The sequence below is a fragment of the Babylonia areolata genome, chromosome 8 (genome assembly GCF_041734735.1).
Source record: "Babylonia areolata isolate BAREFJ2019XMU chromosome 8, ASM4173473v1, whole genome shotgun sequence".
NCBI lineage: Eukaryota > Metazoa > Mollusca > Gastropoda > Neogastropoda > Buccinidae > Babylonia > Babylonia areolata.
In genome coordinates, this window is record NC_134883.1 from 50603428 (window position 1) to 50625300 (window position 21873).

The window sequence follows — 21873 nt, forward strand, 5'->3', positions numbered from 1 at the left end:
TATTGTACAGAATAGTCTATAAATGCGTAGAGATGGATAGATAGACATGAAGATAGACAGATATATAGATCGATCTATAGATACATAGATCGTGACGGCATTTCTACTGTACCGAAAAGTTATAGTTAAAAGCGTTCATACTATATATAATACTACCGATACACTGATACTTCCCCAACACGTATATTGACGTACATTCATAAAGCACGCGAGCAACAAACAGGCTTGCAGCCTTTAGTGTGCCCCAACACGTATATTGACGTACATTCATAAAGCACGCGAGCAACAGACAGGCTTGCAGCCTTTAGTGTGCCCCAACACGTATATTGACGTACATTCATAAAGCACGCGTGCAACAGACAGGCTTGCAGCCTTTAGTGTGCCCCAACACGTATATTGACGTACATTCATAAAGCACGCGAGCAACAGACAGGCTTGCAGCCTTTAGTGTGCCCCAACACGTATATTGACGTACATTCATAAAGCACGCGATCAACAGACAGGCCTGCAGCCTTTAGTGTGCCCCAACACGTATATTGACGTACATTCATAAAGTACGCGAGCAACAAACAGGCTTGCAGCCTTTAGTGTGCCCCAACACGTATATTGACGTACATTCATAAAGCACGCGATCAACAAACAGGCTTGCAGCCTTTAGTGTGCCCCAACACGTATATTGACGTACATTCATAAAGCACGCGATCAACAGACAGGCCTGCAGCCTTTAGTGTGCCCCAACACATTAGCCTTTAGTGTGCCCCAACACGTATATTGACGTACATTCATAAAGCACGCGATCAACAAACAGGCTTGCAGCCTTTAGTGTGCCCCAACACGTATATTGACGTACATTCATAAAGCACGCGATCAACAAACAGGCTTGCAGCCTTTAGTGTGCCCAACAGACAGGCCTGCAGCCTTTAGTGTGCCCCAACACGTATATTGACGTACATTCATAAAGCACGCCAGCAACAAACAGGCCTGCAGCCTCTCACACTAAGCCTGTTGCCTCGATCCGAGAAGACAGTAATTAGATCTAGTATCCATTCTCATCCCAGCGTGATGGAAGAGAAGAGGGGCAAGTGGACTGACTGTGGTGGTGGATCCGTGGGTTCATTGCCTGGCAGGCCCGGAGAGGTCTGGTCTGGTCTAGCGGTCTTATCGGCGGTCCCCGTGGGGTCTAACGGAACGGGGCCCTGTACCGGTGTAGCGTCTGGTAATGACTCCCAGGTCAGTTTTGACCGACCCTACTGAAGCCTGTCCAGTAACACTCCCTTGGGAATTATTGTCTCTTCTTCTTCTTCTTCTTCTTTTCCTTCTTTTCTCCTCCTCCTCCTCGGTTCTTCTTCAATAATGGGCTGCGACTCTCACGTTTATGCGTATACATGAGTGAGCATTTCTGTGTAGGACCGTTTTTACCCCCGCCATGTGGGCAGTCGTACTCCGTTGCCGGGTGGGTGGGTGGGCGGAGGGGTGCATTCCGGATGTGTTCTTGTTTCCACAACGCACCGAACGCTGACATGGATTACGGGATCTTTAACGTGCGTATTTGATCTTCTGCATGCATACACACAAGAAGGGGGTTTCAGGCACTAGTTTGTCTGCACATCTGTTGATCTGGGAGATCGGAAAAATCTCCATCCTTTACACATCAGGCGCTGCGAGTGGGATTTGAACCCGAGACCCTCGGATTGAAAGTCTTACGTTTCAGTCTGTCGGCTGTTGCGCCCGTCGGAGTTATTTCATCCCACGTATCCCAGACGACTCAAGGGAGTCATTTCCGGCACGGTAGTACTGCTCCAAAATGGGTCACCATGGAGTCAGTCATGGCTGGCCCTGAATACACTCCACTCTTGTTCGTGTGGAGATGATCTGATGATTCCCCAGAATGACTGCTGGAGTGGTAAAGATTCCAGTACATACCAGTAGAAGTAATAGTAGTAGGAGGAGGAAGAAAAGGACAAAGCAAGCTTTGAAGCTCTTAAACAGTCCGTTCTTTGTTTCATAACATATTTTGGTATACATTTTGATCAAGGTTCGACAAACCCATCACGAAGTGCTTTGGGGACTCAGGGATGTGTTTGGAGCTGCCCAGAATTAACCCTACCCTGCTATTTCACCAGCAATATATACATTTGTGGGTTCTGATTACTTTGATTAATTTTTTTTTTTAAAACCATCTCAAAAGCGTGGAGTCATTTCAAGGAGAGGGTTGGAGGCTTCCAGGGCTAACTCTACTACATTGCAGTCATTTTAAGCCGTGCCAGGAATAACTCCATGGAGGAAATTTTGGGGTGGGGTCATTCTGGGACATCACACCTTGACAGCCAGGCGGAAAACTGGGTCCTTGGGGTCCGTCACCGTGACTGGGGACAGATAGCGAGGATCGTGTAGTCAGCGGTACTGATATAGTGATAATAAAAGCCCCGGTATTGCTCGGTAAAAAGTGCTGGTTCAGCACTGCCTATCGACTAGACATCGTTATGACCTTCTCACACTGCCGCGATTCATTTGTATTTTATTTGTTTATCCATTTTGCGAATTTAAACTATTGAAAATCTTGCTAATGATATGTTTGCAGCAGTTGAGCTTTTAGTATGGTCTTTGACGTAGCAATTTGTGACCAAACATTTTTCTGCATTTTTGTTTCAGCAGCACTTCTTTCAGGCAAAGACGTAGGTGTATATATACTGTTTACAAATACTCTACTTTTACCCAGGAGTTATTAGTAGAAATAAAGATATAAATATCTTGGCTCCTTGTAATAAAGGCCGAAAATTTAGTCTTAATTTGCAAATCCCCAAAAACGCGCGAGTTTGCATCTTCAGACATGCTGGTTTGTGTCTCCTGTAGTTCATGGTCACTGACATCTCTGTTCTGGTGTGTACTTTAAGTGTTATAAACGTCAAAGACTGATAGTAGATTAACCGTTTCTTGAACAGACTGTGGAAGTTCAATGTGTGGAAGTCGATTTGAAGTCCACGAGAAGATTAAACAGCGCTGTGACGGGAATCTCATGTCTGACCATACTTCTCTGTTTGGATGGTAAATTTCTCGTCCCGATTTGCGCCTATCTCAACCAAGGGGGGACAGAGGGTAAGTCAACATTCTCATGGTTACCCCCCTCATACTCAGACGGGCCAAGTCAACACTCTCACAGTTATTATAGCCTGGTACTGATATGAGAGAGATGGTCAGTCCGTCGACATTCTCGAAGTTAAGCGCCTCATATCCACAGCGGTGTGTAATTCAGCATTGTGTAGTTCAGCCTTGTTGGGAGCTTCAGCATCCTTACCAACCCTGATAATTACGGTCATGCTTGGTTGGTCGGCTGGGCCGTAAGGAACAAAAGCATTTAAAGAAAATGATCACCTCGTACCCACTACGGGAAAGTTAATATTTTCACAAACATTGCCTCAAACCTCGCCCAGACCTCCCGACTCAGGCAGTTTTGTAAAGGGAGTAACGAAGTCGTGAACTGGAAGATGCCTGTCAGTTAACTCGCCACAGTGTTCAACACTGGAGTGTTTTGAAGAAGCAACACTTGATTTTCAACAAGTCTGGTGCTTTGATGCGGTGAATGTAACATGCGTGGTAGAACTTGTATGAGAGGTAGTTGAAGATTTGAAGCTCGGGAGAGTATAGAAGCCAGTAGAGGTCGAATGTCTGACACGAAGGGAGATATGCAGGGGGGAAAAAAGATATTAAAACATAAGAGGGAGTGGGTGTAGGATGGAGTGGGGAGGTGGAAAAAAACGTGACAAAGACTTAAGCAGACGGGTTCTCCCACCAAGAACTTCAGCTGTCTGTGGTAGCTAGCAGGTTTACGGTGTTAACAGGTGTAAAAGTAGTGAAACGTGAACACGACAGTAAACGCTGTGGGCACACCTGTGACCGCTGTAAAGAAGAGAAAAATGAGGGGTCAAATTGTGTGTGTGTGTGTGTGTGTGTGAGGAGATGTAGGGGGTTAGGAAGGGCGAAGGAGAAGGGGCGCGTAAGCCCCCACCCCACAACCCCCTACCAACACACCCCCCTATCTCCTTCAGACTCCTAAACCCATTCCATCTCCACCCTGCCGCGCCTCCGTCTACTTGCAAGGTGCTGTGTGTGTGTGTGCGTGTGCGTGTGTGTGTGTGTGTGTGTGTGTTTGTGCGTGTGTGTGTGTGTGTGCGTGCGTGTGTGTGTGTGTGTGTGTGTGTGCAGCCACTCTGTGCAGTGTGTGAGCCATCAGGTAGCGGAAGTTTTTATCGGTCCTTGTACACGTATGACTGTGGAACTCTGAGCCTCCTTTCATGGGAAGAGGTTTTTGGATCGAGGCTGTGTTTGTGTGTACTGCTGTTAAGTAACTGATGTTTTCATAGGTACGACTTCCTCTGTGTCATTGATTTCGTGGGGGCTTCTTGTACTTTTTTTTATTTTATTTATTTATTTTTTTTAAACACATCTCGGTCAAGAAAAAGAGTGGGAAGTGTTTGGAATGAGTTCTGACTAGTTTGACATGTTCTTTTACTTTGATAGATTTATACTGCCCACGTGGTTTACTAAAGTGCCTGATAGAAGTTTATGAGATAAATCTTTCTTTTTGTTGTTGTTGCTGCTTGTATGAACCGGTGCATTAGTTCCATTTGCACGGATAGATAGGGGTGGGGTTGGGGGTAGGTGAGGGGTGGGGTAGGCAGAGAAAGAGGAGAGGGAGAGAGAGAGAGGGGGGGGGGTGGTGGTGAGGGAGTGGACGGATAAAAAAAGAGATTTTTTTTACGCACATGTAATGCCTGCACATTTTTGAAGCGTTTAAGATTTTCTTATTGATACACACAAGCAGGATGTGCTGGTAATTGAAAATTTTCGGCCTGTAAATCCATCGGAGCATTGGTGTTCTACTTTTGTGCAACTGTCTTGTTTTTATTTATTTATTTATTTGTTTGTTTATTTATTGATTGATTTATCATTAAACATCATTCCTGTCAGGAGGAGAAGGGGGGAGGGTTGAAGGGGGAAAAGAGTAAGGTAACTGAGTACTTGTTTCAGGTTTGTAATTCAGGAAGTGACATTGTCTGTGATCGAGTGTTTGTATATTGTTTACTTTAAAATGTGTGTGTGTGTGTGTGTGTGTGTGTGTGAAATCACTTTACGTTATCCACCGTTTTTCGTGTTAGGAAAACGTATCCAGACCTCATGCAGAGTACCGAAGTCGAACAGTGAAGGGGATGTGTGTGTGTGTGTGTGTGTGTGTGTGTGTGTGTGTGTGTGTGTGTGTGTGTGTGTGTGTGAACTGTATTATCAAGTAAGTACTTAAAAAACCCATCCCTAAAAGCAAGTGGTAATGTTTTATCATAGATATTTTTAAGTTCAACCGTGTTTCCCTTCGACGAATTTTTTTTTTTTCCCTCTTAATATCAAAATGATATCTAAGAATTTCTTTCAAAGTTAAAGTGCAGGTCATACAAACAACAACAATAACAACAAACTCCTGATTGAGTCTTTTTTTTATTGAGATAGGCTGTGTAAGGAACATACATGTAACATTTATGTAGCGAATATAGGGTGGGGGTTATAGGATGGGAGAGGAGTATAGTAAACGTGCCATTCAGTCCAGGTGTATCAGTGTAAAGTACACGTGCCATTCAGTCCAGGTGTATCAGTGTAAAGTACACGTGCCATTCAGTCCAGGTGTGTCAGTGTAAAGTACATGTGCCATTCAGTCCAGGTGTATCAGTGTAAAGTACACGTGCCATTCAGTCCAGGTGTATCAGTGTAAAGTACACGTGCCATTCAGTCCAGGTGTGTCAGTGTAAAGTACATGTGCCATTCAGTCCAGGTATATCAGTGTAAAGTACACATGCCATTCAGTCCAGGTGTGTCAGTGTAAAGTACACGTGCCATTCAGTCCAGGTGTGTCAGTGTAAAGTACACGTGCCATTCAGTCCAGGTGTATCAGTGTAAAGTACACGTGCCATTCAGTCCAGGTGTGTCAGTGTAAAGTACACGTGCCATTCAGTCCAGGTCTGTCTGTGTAAAGTACACGTGCCATTCAGTCCAGGTGTGTCAGTGTAAAGCACACGTGCCATTCAGCCCAGGTGTGTCAGTGTAAAGTACACATGCCATTCAGTCCAGGTGTGTCAGTGTAAAGTACACGTGCCATTCAGTCCAGGTGTGTCAGTGTAAAGTACACGTGCCATTCAGTCCAGGTGTGTCAGTGTAAAGTACACGTGCCATTCAGTCCAGGTCTGTCTGTGTAAAGTACACATGCCATTCAGTCCAGGTGTGTCAGTGTAAAGCACACGTGCCATTCAGTCCAGGTGTATCAGTGTAAAGTACACATGCCATTCAGTCCAGGTGTGTCAGTGTAAAGTACACGTGCCATTCAGTCCAGGTGTGTCAGTGTAAAGTACACGTGCCATTCAGTCCAGGTGTGTCAGTGTAAAGTACACGTGCCATTCAGTCCAGGTGTGTCAGTGTAAAGTACACGTGCCATTCAGTCCAGGTGTGTCAGTGTAAAGTACACGTGCCATTCAGTCCAGGTCTGTCTGTGTAAAGTACACGTGCCATTCAGTCCAGGTGTGTCAGTGTAAAGCACACGTGCCATTCAGTCCAGGTGTATCAGTGTAAAGTACACATGCCATTCAGTCCAGGTATATCTGTCAGGAAGTCAGGAATATAGTACACGTGCCATTCAGTCCAGGTGTGTCAGTGTAAAGTACACGTGCCATTCAGTCCAGGTGTATCAGTGTAAAGTACAGGTGCCATTGTGTGTCAGTGTAAAGTACACGTGCCATTCAGTCCAGGTCTGTCTGTGTAAAGTACACGTGCCATTCAGTCCAGGTGTGTCAGTGTAAAGCACACGTGCCATTCAGTCCAGGTGTATCAGTGTAAAGTACACATGCCATTCAGTCCAGGTGTGTCAGTGTAAAGTACACGTGCCATTCAGTCCAGGTGTGTCAGTGTAAAGTACACGTGCCATTCAGTCCAGGTGTGTCAGTGTAAAGTACACGTGCCATTCAGTCCAGGTGTATCAGTGTAAAGTACACGTGCCATTCAGTCCAGGTGTGTCAGTGTAAAGTACACGTGCCATTCAGTCCAGGTCTGTCTGTGTAAAGTACACGTGCCATTCAGTCCAGGTGTGTCAGTGTAAAGCACACGTGCCATTCAGTCCAGGTGTATCAGTGTAAAGTACACATGCCATTCAGTCCAGGTGTGTCAGTGTAAAGTTCACGTGCCATTCAGTCCAGGTGTGTCAGTGTAAAGTACACGTGCCATTCAGTCCAGGTCTGTCTGTGTAAAGTACACGTGCCATTCAGTCCAGGTGTGTCAGTGTAAAGTACACGTGCCATTCAGTCCAGGTGTATCAGTGTAAAGTACACGTGCCATTCAGTCCAGGTGTGTCAGTGTAAAGTACACGTGCCATTCAGTCCAGGTGTGTCAGTGTAAAGTACACGTGCCATTCAGTCCAGGTGTGTCAGTGTAAAGTACACGTGCCATTCAGTCCAGGTATATCTGTCAGGAAGTCAGGAATATAGAGGTCTGCAAGACTGGTGGTCTGACACATTGGTGATGTATGTTCACCGAGTTGGGTTTTTTTTTCCCCCTTCGAGTTAGTGGACTGGCAGTGTCTGGTTGGAAGGAAGACGGTTGTAAAAATAGAGAATCTGGGAAATTCGTACTGGTCTTATCTGTGCCTTGCTGTGTTGGGTTCACTGATGGACAGAAGTGGCACGCATGCTTGCTTATACGTCTCTTTTACTTCCTTGACACGGAGAGGTCAATGTGGAGCTCTTTGTCTCTTTGTTCCTGGATACATGGGTGTAAGCTCCAGGCGATGGCCAAACAAAAGCGGAGAAAAAGGTTATCGGCGAACCCCTGCCGTTCGTTTTGCTTGTTGATCCAAAGCTGCGCAGTTGTTGTTTGTTGTTGTTTTTGTCGGTGATCTGTAAGCGAGCAACCCACCTCCCCCCCCCCCCCGGCCCCATCACCTACCCTCCATTATTTTGGTCTGATGGTCCCACCCTCTCCCCCAGCCCCCCACCTCCTGTCTCTTCCTTCCACACTCCGTACGTGCCCCCCTGTTTTCTGCGTGGGTGCCAAACCACAGGTAAGATCGCAGTGTGTCAGAGAGAGGAAAGTGCGACTACTACGGGTACAACCGCAAACATCGACTGCTGAGTGGAGGTGCCAGCCAGACAGACAGCGATAGACTGACTTACCCCCCCCCCCCCCCCTTTCACCCGCACCCTACCCCTCCCCGAGCCCCCAACCTCACCCCTCCTTCTCCCCCTTCCTTCGGCCAATGAAGGCGGGGGTATAGGTGAGAAAGTAACCATAGCAACCGGCTGCTTCAGAACGATGCGTGTTGTTACACGAGTGCCTGACCCCCCAGCCCACAACCCCCCCCCCCTCTCTCTCTCCACTGGGATATACGTCTCTGTCTCTGTCTGTCTCTCTCTCTCACCCCTCTTACCCCACCCACACCTCCTTCTGCCTGAGTGCCTATGTAGTGTAGAGTTGTAGTGCAGCGCTTGTATAGTAGTTCCTCCCCCCTCCCACACAAGGCTTGCTCGCGCGAGTTGGGCATGCCGTCATCATCACCACCACTGCCAGCGAGCAGCAACAGCGCGCTAGCTGCCGCCTTCGCCAGCCCGCCACCGCCACCGCCACACACTCTGCCTCCCTGCCGCACTCAGGTATGGAGGAAGATAGCGGCTACTTCTCGCACCGTTCCAGCGACTTCCAGCAGTTTTCCGGCGCCCTAGGGGGAGTAGGGGGCAGCGCTCGCTCACACGACCCGTGCTCCTCCGAGGACCTGTTCAGCCTGAGCTTCCACGACCTGCCGTCATCCAGGTACCACTACTTCCGCCACGGCTTCAGGGACGAGGAGGATTTCGAAGACTTCAAGTGCGAGCTGAGGGATTTTCGGAGGTTGAAGAGAGAAGCGCTTAGTGGTGGCCTTGGTGGTGGTGGTGGGTACCTGTCTAATGACTTCGACGACAACGACGACGACGACTATTTGATAAAGGTTGGCGGAGTGAAAGGTGTGTTTGTTGATAGTACCATTGGAGGGACCGATAGAACGACGGAGAAGCTGATAAGAGTGGAGGGGGACGGCGGAGAGGTGGGGGTGGGGTCGGGGAGGGGGGGCTGCCCGGGTCCAGGCCCGGGCCCAGGGGGTCGCCGATGGTCAGGCGAGCCGTACTTCCAGGTTCGAAACCCGGGCGTCAGTTTTCGGGAGGGCAGTGGTGGTGCTGGTGGCGGTAGCGATGGTGGAAGTGGTGGTGGTGGTGGTGGTGGTGCACGTGCGAAGAGCGAGCCGAGCCGTCGGAACTGTGTTTATTTTGAGGAGGATTGTTTTGAGAGCGGCGAGCCTGGCTCGTGCTCTGGCAGTGGCAGCAACAAAGGTTGGCGTGGTGTCCCACTGCCGCAGCCACGGCGCCAAGACAGGGGGAGGTGGGAGGAGGAAGAGAATGCCGACAATGTTAGCTCACCTGACGAAGATGACGGCGATGTGTTTTCAGTGAGGTCATGGAGCTCTAAGAGAGGCAGTGGTAGTGGCAGTGGTTGTGGAGGCGGCGGTTCCAGGAGAGTGTCTTTTCGTGAAACCCCGGAAAGGATCGGCCTCCGAGAGGAAGTCCCTGTTGTTGTCAGGTCCAGCGCAGGGGAAGACGGATACCCGAAAAGCAGCCGCAGGAGAAAACGAAACCCGTACTAGGTCGCGAACAAGCCCTTCTGCGTTGAAACCCAACCGGTCTGTTGCAGCAGGAAGGAGGCGGTTTCGCTGGAGAGTCCTTGGGACAGGGAGCACGTGTTGTCGACGGTGACACGCACACCGCGTCGAGGACAGTTTCGAGTGACGTGGATGACGGTTTTTCAGGAGGGGGTTGGAGAGGGGAGAGGGGGGCGTGTGGACACAGAGGGAGTCACCACGCCGTGTCCTCACCGAGCGGAGGAGAAGCCAAAGCGGGAATCCAGCAGCGTGTTCACCAGATACCCATCGCGGTCATCTACGAACCCGTGCCCCGCCCTGCCCGCACCTCCTTCGATTTCAGGTCGTTCAGCGTGGACGACGGCAGGGCGCTTCACGGCGATGTGAAGAGAGGAGGAGACAGAGCGAAACGTGACTCCGGTCTGCCCCGTAGAGACCCCGCTTCTTCACGTAGCGGCAGTGGTGCTGAGAAACGAACAGGAGGGGAGGACGGGGCTGGTACCCGTGGCGACCCATCATTGAACGCTCACAGACGTTCTTCGGACAGTAAGGACAGTGACGCCCCTCCCCTCCCCCGTGACAGGGTAAGCGAGGACAGCAGGCGTAGCGCACGGGAGAGCAGTCAGGACTACAGGCGTAGCGCAGGGGAGAGCAGTCAGGACTACAGGCGTAGCGCAGGGGAGAGCAGCCAGGACAACAATCGCACTGCAGGGGAGAGCAGTCAGGACAACAGGCGTAGCGCAGGGGAGAGCAGTCAGGACAACAGGCGTAGCGCAGGGGAGAGCAGCCAGGACAACACTCGCACTGCAGGGGAGAGCAGCCAGGACAACAGGCGTAGCGCAGGGGAGAGCAGCCAGGACAACAGGCGTAGCGCAGGGGAGAGCAGCCAGGACAACAGGCGTAGCGCAGGGGAGAGCAGTCAGGACAACACTCGCACTGCAGGGGAGAGCAGTGACTCCAGACACAGCCAGACCCGTCACTACGCCCCCAGGAGGTCCAGCCTCCTGGAGAGTCTCCGCAGGCTGAGCGGGCAGGGAGGACGTCCCCGCAGCGGGCGGGGGGCAGCAGACCCATGGATGGATCTGTGGGGAGGGGACGAGCCCTTCCTGGAGTTCGAGCGCGTCTTCGAGACCATCAACAGCCATCGCCAGTCGCGGGACCTGGAGATGAGGCGCCCGGGCAGCTGGTGGCGGGAGGAGGACGAGGGGGAGGGGCCCGGGAAGGACCAGCACGACCTGGGCATCCTCCACATCGACGAGGACTTCCTCGACTTCTTCGACCACGACGAGGACTTCATGGAGTTCGAGCGGGAGCTGGAGAAGATCAATTCCAACCGCAGGTCCAAGCTCCTGGAGAACCTCCACCGGCGCTCCAGCTGTGATATTTTCGGGGACGTGAAGTCCTTCTGTGACCGTAGCCTGAAGAGGAGCAACACCACCCCGACCTCCTCGCCCAAAGTGGAGCGGCGTCTCTCGGCCACGAGCAGCGCCGACACGGCCCTGTGGAACTCTGCCGAGGAGTGGGACCTGGTGCTCAGCAAGCTGAGGAGGAACTCCCGGCTGCTGTCGGATCAGGTCGCCAGCAGCAGGGCGGCCGACGGCGGGGGCCGGGCGGCGGACGTGGTGGACCCGGCGTCCAGGAACAGGACTTTGCCGGCGAGCTTCCCGGACAGGGATGCTGCTGGAGGTCATCATCACCATCACCCTCCTCCTCCTCCTCCTCCACGCCGGCAGTGTCCTCGGGGTGAAGGTGAGTTTGGGAGAACTGCAGTGTGGTGTGAGTTGTTGGGTTTAATTGTCGACCTGCTTCTCCCCCCCCCCCCCCCGCCCCCCGCATCCCCCCCTCCCACACACACACATTATATGTTTATGTTTTCCACGAGGGCAGGGGGGGGGGGGAATTACTGTGTACGCGTACGAGTAAGTGAAAGTGTGCGTGTGTGTGTGTGTGTGAAAATTATTGATTTAAGTTTTGTTTAAAAAATAAACAAAAAAACCCACAACAATCTAACATATTTCTAATGAAAAACTAACAACTATAACAGCGAACCAACTGGACAATTAAACAAGGAGTTGAAAAAATCATACATTAGCAATGGACTGCTGAAGATCGTCAACACTGAAGATGATTTCAGTTCAGGGATTTGGGACTTTAACATATCGCATATCGTGTGTGTGTGTGTGTGTGTGTGTGTGTCTGTGTGTGTGTGTGTGTGTGTGTGTGTGTGTGTGTCAGTGTGTGTGTGTGTGTGTTTGTGTGTGTGTGTGTGTGTGTGTGTGTGTGTGTGTGTGTGTGTGTGTGTGTGTGTATGTGTGTGTGAGTGTGTGTGTGTGTGTGTGTTGAGTTAGAACGGCCGACTGCCTTGTGTCCTGAAGGTTATGTTGTTTCGGTTCTTTGGCCTTCTTTGTTGTTGTTTGTTTTTGGTTTCTTTGTTCGAGGGATTGGAGTCCTGGAGCCAGTTGCATTGCTCGGACGGAAGAGCCTAGTATGGTCGTAACCCGCTACTAACTGTGTGTAGTATGGAACTGACCAATGGCGTAGTTCGGTCAACGTGGGCATTTAGTCATGTGTAACTGTCAAAAAGTTAGAACCAGGTAGTGCAACTGGCACCTGGACTCCAATACTGTTACATTACACCAGAAACTGGTTTGTGGAATGATCTGGGTATCAGAAGTTTGGAGCTCTTTTTTTTTTTTATTGTGCTGTTTTTAGTCTCATTATACTTCACCATGAGACACAAACAAGTGTGCTGCATTAGGGTCTTCCACTGTGTGTCTGTTCTTCCAGCTGTCTGTATTGTACGCATACAGAGAGAGATAGAGACAGTGACAGTCATCCAGCTGTTGATATTGTATGCAGAGAGAGAAAGAGAGACACACAGACAAACGGACGTGGGGAGGGTGACTGTAAGGCCGCGCGCGTGTACGTGTGCACGTGCTTGAGTATGTGATGCTGTGAGGGTGTGTGTGTGAGGGTGGGTGTGTGTGTGTGTGGTTGGGGGGTGGGGGTGGAGATGATAGCAGAGTATCGTCATCATTTCAATATGGTGTAAATCATTCATTATTAATTAGTAATTGAATCTCCCCCCCCCCTCACTTCCCAGTCACCCTCGACCCCCACCTCCCCCCCGACACACACACACACACACACACACACATACGCACGCACGCCCAAACACACACACATATATACACACTCACCCTCTGTGTGTGTGTGTGTGTGTCTGTCTCTCTCTCACATACACACACACGCGCGCGCTATCACCGTCAACATACACTGCCCCCCTCGACCCCCCCCCCCAGCCCCCCTCCCTCCGAAAAAAAAAAAATCGGAATGCGACGACACAGGGCCTATGCAGGGCTGTACGTGCCGCTGTGCATGTGATTGTCCTCCCATGTGTTGGACCCTTCGTTCAGATCGCACGTTGTCGCGACAGACCCGGGGATGGGGAGCAGAGCGGGGGGGGGGAGGTGGGGGCGGGGGGAGCAGTTATGGTATACAGCCCCAGACTGTGTGAGATAACTGTGGAGGATTGGCGGGAGAGGGGGTTAGGGGGAAGGGAGAAGGAGAGAGAAAGAGAGCGAGACGAAACGAAATGTTATTTTACCAAGGTAATAAGGTAAGCAAATATACCTTTTTTTTCTTTTTCTTTTTTTTACACCCAGCCCTGGAGTATGAAAAGGGAAAAGAAAAAAAAAGGACAGGAGAAAGGGGTGTGGGGTTAGGGGGTGCATAAGAAAGAACACATTGATACACAACTTTTAACAATTAAGATATATATATATATATATATGTGTGTGTGTGTGTGTGTGTGTGGTGAAACACGAAGCAACATAAGGTTTTATTATGAGAAACAAATGGAAAAGACTAACACTGAACAGGAAACATGAAGAACCCCCCCCCCCCCCCCCCCCCCCCCCCCATCGCTCGCTCTCGCTCTCCTCCTCCATCTCCCCTCCTCCCACGCACACACATGACTGCAATTGTTGTGTTACATAACTCTCAGAGATATTGGGGGGGGGGATAGGGGAGATAATGTGAGGGGGGCAGGGGGGGATGGAGGGGGATGGTATTCAGCACCAGACTGTGCATGACCTCTTGCACTTGACAGGCAGACATTGTTGGCTGCAGAGCTGTTCTAGTGGTCCACTTTATTGTGTGTGTGTGTGTGTGTGTGTGTGTGCGGGCGTTCGCTCGCGCGTGCGTGCGTGTGTGTTCGTTTGTGGGTGCATGTGTGTATCTGTGGTGTGTGTGTGTGTGTATTTGTGCATGTGTGTGTGTGTGTGTGTGCGTGTGTGGTGGCTCTGTGTGTGTGTGTGTGTGCGTGCATGCGTGCGTGTCCGTGTCTGTGACCGTACTGTGTCTGCCCCAGTGTGTGTGTCTGTGTCCGTGTGCCTGTGACTGTTCTATGTCTGACCCGATTCCCACACATCGCAGTTGTTTTTTTGTTGTTGTTGTTTTTATGGTCGTCTGTCTGACCTCCTATTTTCCCACTGTTAACACATAAGAGCCAGTACTACGACACACTGTGTTCAGTTGAGGAACATGGTATTGTGTGTGCTTATGTGCTTGCATGCGTGTATTTTTGAGTTTGAATGTATGTGTGTGTGTATGTATGTATAATGTATGTACGTATGTGCGTACACATCTATCTGTCTATCTATGTACATGTGTTTGTGTGTGTGTGTGTGTGTGTGTGTGTGAGAGAGAGAGAGAGAGAGAGAGAGAGACGCTTTGACGCGTTGGCGCTTTGACACTTTAATGCCATTGTCCATGAGGTCCTTATGACATGGGTGAATGTATCAATATACGTTCGATTAAAAACAAACCATTATAATAAACGGAGGAGAGAGAGAGAGAGAGAGAGAGAGAATATTTTTGTTTCCCGTAGAACTTTCCTTTCTCGTGATATGGAAATTGATGATAAATAATAGATTCTAAACTCCACGCCCGCTTTATTAATGATTATATTTGTTTGGACTTACTTCTTGGTGAACATTAATTCAGTTACTTCGATAGTCGTTGATGTGCGATTCAATGCTTTTGAACACATATCTGGAGTTACTGTAGGTGTTTATCCAGCATGCTCTCTCTCTCTCTCTCTCTCTCTCTCTCTCTCTCTCTCTCTCTCTCCGTTTGTCCGTCTGTCTGTCAGACTGTCTGCCTGCCTGCTGAAAGATGTATGCACATTGTGATCGGGTGAATATGAATTCCGGTGTCTATATGGGAGACGACTGCAAAGCGCCAGCATTCACCTTTATTGATCCCCCCCCTCACCCTCTCCCCCACCCCCCCACCCACCCACCTCTCATTTTACTTCCCAGCCTCATCCTCCCTCTCGGGCGCAATAGCCGAGTGGTTAAAGCGTTGGACTGTCAATCTGAGGGTCCCGGGTTCGAATCACGGTGACGGCGCCTGGTGGGTAAAGGGTGGAGATTTTTACGATCTCCCAGGTCAACATATGTGCAGACCTGCTAGTGCCTGAACCCCCATCGTGTGTCTATGCAAGCAGAAGATCAAATACGCACGTTAAAGATCCTGTAATCCATGTCAGCATTTGGTGGGTTATGGAAACAAGAACATACCCAGCATGCACACCCCCGAAAACGGAGTATGGCTGCCTACATGGCGGGGTAAAAACGGTCATACACGTAAAAGCCCACTCGTGTGCATACGAGTGAACGCAGAAGAAGAAATCCTCCCTCTCCCCCCTCCTGTATCCGGTCGTGGACACTGCGGAAGTTGTAGAGCACGTCATGGTGATGTGTCCTACGTCACAGGCAAATCACTTGTGGCGTTCCTGCGAAGTGTTTCATCTTTTGAGTCTCACTTGTCTCTCTCAGTGAACGATGCACTCATAATGTGCGTCTGTCTTCCTACACCTTTTCTCTCTCTCTCTCTCTCTCTCTCTCTCTCTCTCTCTCTCTCTCTCTCTCTCTCTCTCTCTCTCTGAATCTCTCTCTGTACACGATGCAGTCATAATGTACGTCTCTCTATCTTCCTCCCCATCTCTCTCTCTCTCTCTGAATCTCTCTCTGTACACGATGCAGTCATAATGTACGTCTCTCTATCTTCCTCCCCATCTCTCTCTTTCTCTCTCTCTCTCTCTGAATCTCTCTCTGTACACGATGCAGTCATAATGTACGTCTCTCTATCTTCCTCCCCATCTCTCTCTCTCTCTCTCTCTCTCTGAATCTCTCTCTGTACACGATGCAGTCATAATGTACGTCTCTCTATCTTCCTCCCCATCTCTCTCTCTCTCTCTCTCTGAATCTCTCTCTGTACACGATGCAGTCATAATGTACGTCTCTCTATCTTCCTCCCCATCTCTCTCTCTCTCTCTCTCTCTCTCTGTGAATCTCTCTCTGTACACGATGCAGTCATAATGTACGTCTCTCTATCTTCCTCCCCATCTCTCTCTCTCTCTCTCTCTCTCTGAATCTCTCTGTACACGATGCAGTCATAATGTACGTCTCTCTATCTTCCTCCCCATCTCTCTCTCTCTCTCTCTGAATCTCTCTCTGTACACGATGCAGTCATAATGTACGTCTCTCTATCTTCCTCCCCATCTCTCTCTCTCTCTCTCTGAATCTCTCTCTGTACACGATGCAGTCATAATGTACGTCTATCTTCCTCCCCATCTCTCTCTCTCTCTCTGAATCTCTCTCTGTACACGATGCAGTCATAATGTACGTCTCTCTATCTTCCTCCCCATCTCTCTGTCTCTTTCTCTATCCCGCTCTCTTTCTCGCTCTCTCACTCACCCTCCCTCCTTTCCTCCCATCTTCTCCGCTCCCCCCCACCCCCCGTCTCTCTCTCTCTTTTTTTTCTCCCCCCTCCCCCTCCCCCCCCCCATCTCCAGCCACCCTGATTAACGAGAAAGCCGTGTCACTAAGTCACTCAGCCGTGACTCATTACACATGCTGAAAACAACAACAAAGAAACTTCCCCTCCCACTCTCCGACTCCGACTGTCACCCTCACCATTTCTCTTCTTATGCCCCCCCCCCCCCCCCCCCCCCCCCCCCGTCTCTCTCCATCCTCATTAACGACAAAACCATGTCACTAATGTCAGTGTGCAATGGCTCATCAGCTGTGCATGCCGATCAGTGATGGCTCGTAACGCCAAACAGATCAGGTTACCCCATGTGTTTTCTCCTTGGGGGTCCCTTGCCAACAAGAACCACGAGCCAAGTTCCCTCCCAGCCTCCTCCGCTGGTGGTTTCCTAGTCTTCTGCTTCCTCTTCTTTCACTGCTGCTTTCTTCTTCTTCTTCTTCCTTTTCTTCTTCTGCTTCCTCTTCTTCCTTCACTGGTGGTTTCTTCTTCTTCTTCTTCCTTTTCTTCTTCTTCTTCCTTTTCCTCTTCTTTCACTGCTGGTTTCTTCTTCTTCTTCCTTTTCCTCTTCTTCTGCTTCCTCTTCTTCTTCCTTTTCTTCTTCTTCCTCTTCTTCTTCTTCCTTTTCCTCTTCTGCTTCCTCTTCTTTCACTGGTGGTTTCTTCTTCTTCTTCTTCTTCCTTTTCCTCTTCTTCTTCCTTTTCCTCTTCTTCTTCTTCTTCCTTCACTGATGGCTTCTTCTTCTTCTTCTTCTTCTTCTTTTCGTACGTTCACTCGTATGTGTGAGTGGGCTTTTACGTATGTGACCGTTTTTATCCCCACCAACTTGGCAGTCATACATACTCCGTTTTCAGGTTTCAGGTGGAGGGTGGAAGCTGTATGTTCTTGTTTCCATAACCCACCGAACGCTGACATGGATCACGGGATCTTTTAGCGTGCGCATTTGATCTTCTGCATGGGAAGGGAGTTCAGACAGTAGCAGGTCTGCACATCTGTTGACCTGGAAGATCGAAAAAACAAACAACGACAAAAAAAAACAACAACGAAAAAATCCAACAACAACAACAACAAAACAATAAACAAAACAAAAAGAAAAGAAAAAAAAGATGAAATGAAACATCTCTACCATTAATTCACTCTTCGTGTTGACCGGGATGCGAACCCAGGACCTACAGATTGAAAGGTCCACCGCTTTAAGCCCCAGGAGAGAGAGAGAGGTTGCTGTGGTGGACATCCGTGACTGGTGGGCTGAGCTTTTATCCGCTGTGAGGGCAGCACACAGCCAGACACAATTATCGCCATGGCCGCTCACCTGCTGGTACAGCCGGAACTTTTCCTCACCACCGTTTCCCCCTATCTGATCTCTGAACGATTGGAATTTCTGCAGGGATTCCTCACAGTCGTGGAAGCCTGGGAAAAGTCTTGGAAAAAAAACAGGAAGACCAGTTCCAGGGCTGGAGAAGTTATGGATTTAAATGTTTTACCCTGCAAGATCCTGCAAAGTCTTGGGGAAAATAGGAAGACCAGTATCAGGACTGAAAAAAAAAGTTATGGAATTAAATGTTTTACCCTGCAAGATCCTGCAAAGTCTTGGGGAAAATAGGAAGACCAGTATCAGGACTGGAAAAAAAAGTTATGGAATTAAATGTTTTACCCTGCAAGATCCTGCAAAGTCTTGGGGAAAATAGGAAGACCAGTATCAGGACTGAAAAAAAAAGTTATGGAATTAAATGTTTTACCCTGCAAGATCCTGCAAAGTCTTGGGGAAAATAGGAAGACCAATGCCTGGGCTGGAAAGATTATGGGAATTGAATGATTTATCCTGCAAGGTTTGGACAAGTCGAGGATTTTCGTGATACCATTCCCCACACGTACAGGTAAAGGTCTGTGCTACATTAACACAACATTTTGTTTCTCATGATTATTTCTCTTCCTGAAATTTTAGCCTGCACCGACTGTATACCAAATCCGTCTGTCTCTCCCCACAGATGTCCACACTCGATTCACGAAGCTCTGAGCCAGCTGGAAGCAGTGTATGTTTTATTTTGTTTTGTTTTGTTTTATTCTGTTCTGTTTTATTTTCATTTTATCACGGGTGGGTAGAAGCAGCGGTTAATTGAACCTGCTTTATGTCAAAGTGATCCCCCAACAATGGCCAGATAGCATCTGTTTGACACGCTCCAACACTGGAGGGTAGACAGGAAACGCCCAGTGTTGTGGTTTGGCTCTGTGTGTGTGTGTGCGTGTGTGTGTGCGTGTGCTTGTGTGTGTGTGTGTGTTTTCCCAGTTCTCTTTGTCCTCGTTATAAGTCCCCTCGTCTCTCTCTCTCTCTCTCTCTCTCTCTTTCTCTCTCTCTTCCTCTTTCTATTTCTCTCTCTCTCTCTCTATTTGTCTCTCTCTTTCTCTGTCTCTCTCTTTTTCATTCTCAAGTAGTGGGCTGTTTGTCTGAAAAAAGCAGTTATGTAACATAATAATTTAAATGCGTTTCTGTCATGTTCGTGTTCACCTCTTCTGAGTGGGGAATGGCCTTATGAGTAATACATCCGAGTCGGACTCGCTCTCTCTCTCTCTCTCTCTCTCTCACACACACACACACACACACACACACACACACACACACACACATTTCTTCCACATCTCCCAAGCTCTTCCTATCTCCCTCTCTCATTCCTTGTTGTCTCACCTAATCCATACTCAGTCTTCGTCTCTGTGTCGCCATGTCTGTCTGACTGTCAGTCTATCTGTCTGTCTGTCTGTCAGTTTCCCTTCCTCCCTCTCTTATGTCGGCATTGCCATTGTAGTTATTGGGAGAGCAATGACAGTTATGTTTCATGATTTATATTAGGTACATGAAAAAATGCAACAGTTTCATGTACCACCTCAGGGTTTCATGAAGTAGACACGTATGGTCTTGTCTGTGTCTCCAGGATGCTTGTGAAGGACACACACACACACACACATACACACACACACACACGCACACACACTAGCGTAGAGGAGACAGACAGACAGACAGAGAGAGAGAGAGAGAGATCGGTAGGTCATCCCTTAAGTTAGGAAGAACTCCAATAATTTTCCCACGCCGCAATACCCGACGATGTTCAGACTGGGTGGGGTTGGGTTTGGGTTACCGTGAAAGCGCACATGCACCCGTTTTACAGGTGAACACAGCAGACACAGCTTTCTGTATAGAACACGATGAACACCCACCCTGCACTACCATTGAACACTTTTCTGTGCCTTCACCCGGATCAACGAATGGCGTGAATGTTTTTTTGAGCGTAGGACTGTGTGTCTTCCCAGAAATTGTCCGGGAGGGGAGGGGGGGGCTCTGAACGCAACAGGATTTTTGACGGGGGAGTCCCACACACTGAGCTGAATGTACTGTTGAGCTCGATGGAGTCCCGTCGCTCTAAGCTGGTGTGATGACCCCATTTTTTCATGTTGATTGACTTGGGTGACTTGGGTGCGTGTATACATACAGAGGTGGATGTGTGTTTTGGGGGTGTGGGAAGAAGACTTGTCAGACAAGTTTAGGTGTTTGATTCCACATTGGATGCTTCTCACTAGTGGCTTGTCTGCCCGCTTGCTTGCTTGTCGTTGTTTATTGTCAGGTGACCCCCGAAAACAGAGTATGGCTGCCTACATGGCGGGGTAAAAACGGTCATACATGTAAAAGCCCACTCGTTAACATACGAGTGAACGTGAGAGTTGCAGCATACGAACGAAGAAGAAGTTGTCAGGTGTTGTTTTTTTTTGTAAACGCGCAGTATAATTATTCATCATTTTATTTGTGTGATGAAATGATAAATGTACGTATACTTATTGATCTTCTGGCTTCTAGAGAACTGACGTACCGGCTCGTTTTTTCCTGGTGCCAGTTAGAGAGCCGTTTTTTCCTGGTGCCAGTTAGAGAGCCGTTTTTTCCTGGTGCCAATTAGAGAGCCGTTTTTTCCGTTTTTGTCTTTGCAAAACCATTTGAAGGTAAACAAAAAAGTATGGCGGTTCGTGTTTATGATACAAGTAATTTCGCGTCGTGTTATGCCTAATGCTCGATTAGAAGTGTCCGGGGGGCCCGGGGGTGGGGGGTGGGGGTACACTGAAAGGTCCAGAGGTGCACGAACGAAGTTGAAGGAGTGCTCTCCTCTTGAAAGCTGGCTCACGCACCAGAGACTCGCCATGACAAGACGTGTCGTCACTCTGTGTGTGTTGTGGACTGTCGGTAACTGCAGTGTAACTCGGGGGTCTATCAAGCCACTTGAGATACGGGGGGATGTCACTCTCTCACTGGGCAGCCGCTGTTTGCGGGAACTAACACGGCTTTCTTATCTCCTGTTGGTTCTGATACTGTGACAGCACCTGTTGAGTGCTGGAAGCGAGAGTTGAGTTTAGAAATGCACGCGATGACCCTCCCTCATCTCCCAACATACATACACACACACACACACACACACACACACACACACACATACACGCACGCACGCACGCACGCACGCACGCACGCACGCACACACACACACACACACACACACACACACACACACACACACACACACACACTCTCTCTCTCTCTCTCTCTGGAATCCCTGGGAAAGGTTTGTACTGATTTGGGGTGTAAAGCCGAAATAGGAATTTTCTGGCAAGGTGGTCGGAAAGAAGGAGTGCGGTGAAATTACCAACGGACAGAGCAGGGGGCACGTCCGTCTTCCATTGGCAGAATGACTGGCGGACGTTTCATGGGCATTTGTGGGTGATGTGTGTGTGCGTGTGTGCGTGCGTGTGTGTGTACCTGCGTGCGTGGGGTAGCGTTGGGGCAGGAGAAGCAGTTTTTAACGTCAGCCCTGACATACAAGCTGAGCTTTTATAAGAGATTAGTTTCAGCTTCGCTTCCAGGAGCCCCTCTCAACTGGAGTGGCAGTGTGATTTGGGATCCATTAACAGCGTTAAACTAGGGGCATTGTGCCGTGCCAGGGTCCCTCGCTGTGTTGTCGGTGGTCAGTGAAAGCGACCACTAGGAGCTGGGGTTGAAACCACCCCGATCTTGGCCACCCGTGCTGGGACATGACAGAAGCGGGTATCAGTCACCCGGGCAGCGGGCGGAACAGGCAGGGATTGAAGCGGGACTTGGGAGGGGATTTAGGGGGATTACACACAGGTGACACCTCTTAAGTCCTGGGGGATACAGCGTTGGACTTTCGATCTGAGGGTCCCGGGTTCGAATCTCGGTAACGGCGCCTGGTGGGTAAAGGGTGGAGATTTTCCCGATCTCCCAGGTCAACATATGTGCAGACCTGCTTATTGCCTGAACCCCCTTCGTGTGTATACGGCAAGCAGAAGATCAAATA

The 21873-nt window shown here is 49.3% G+C and overlaps 1 protein-coding gene across 1 annotated transcript in view; it reads left to right on the plus strand.

The window, feature by feature from the left end:
• Nucleotides 1-8569: 8569 nt before the first annotated feature.
• The window catches only part of LOC143285316 (uncharacterized), a 64345-nt gene continuing 51041 nt past the window's right edge, over nucleotides 8570-21873 (plus strand). Inside the window, exons 1-3 of the mRNA XM_076592580.1 lie at nucleotides 8570-9693; nucleotides 9748-9821; nucleotides 9863-11443. Of these exons, the coding sequence (XP_076448695.1) occupies nucleotides 8681-9693; nucleotides 9748-9821; nucleotides 9863-11443 (2668 nt within the window). The 5' untranslated portion in view covers nucleotides 8570-8680. The remainder of the gene's footprint in view (nucleotides 9694-9747; nucleotides 9822-9862; nucleotides 11444-21873) is intronic.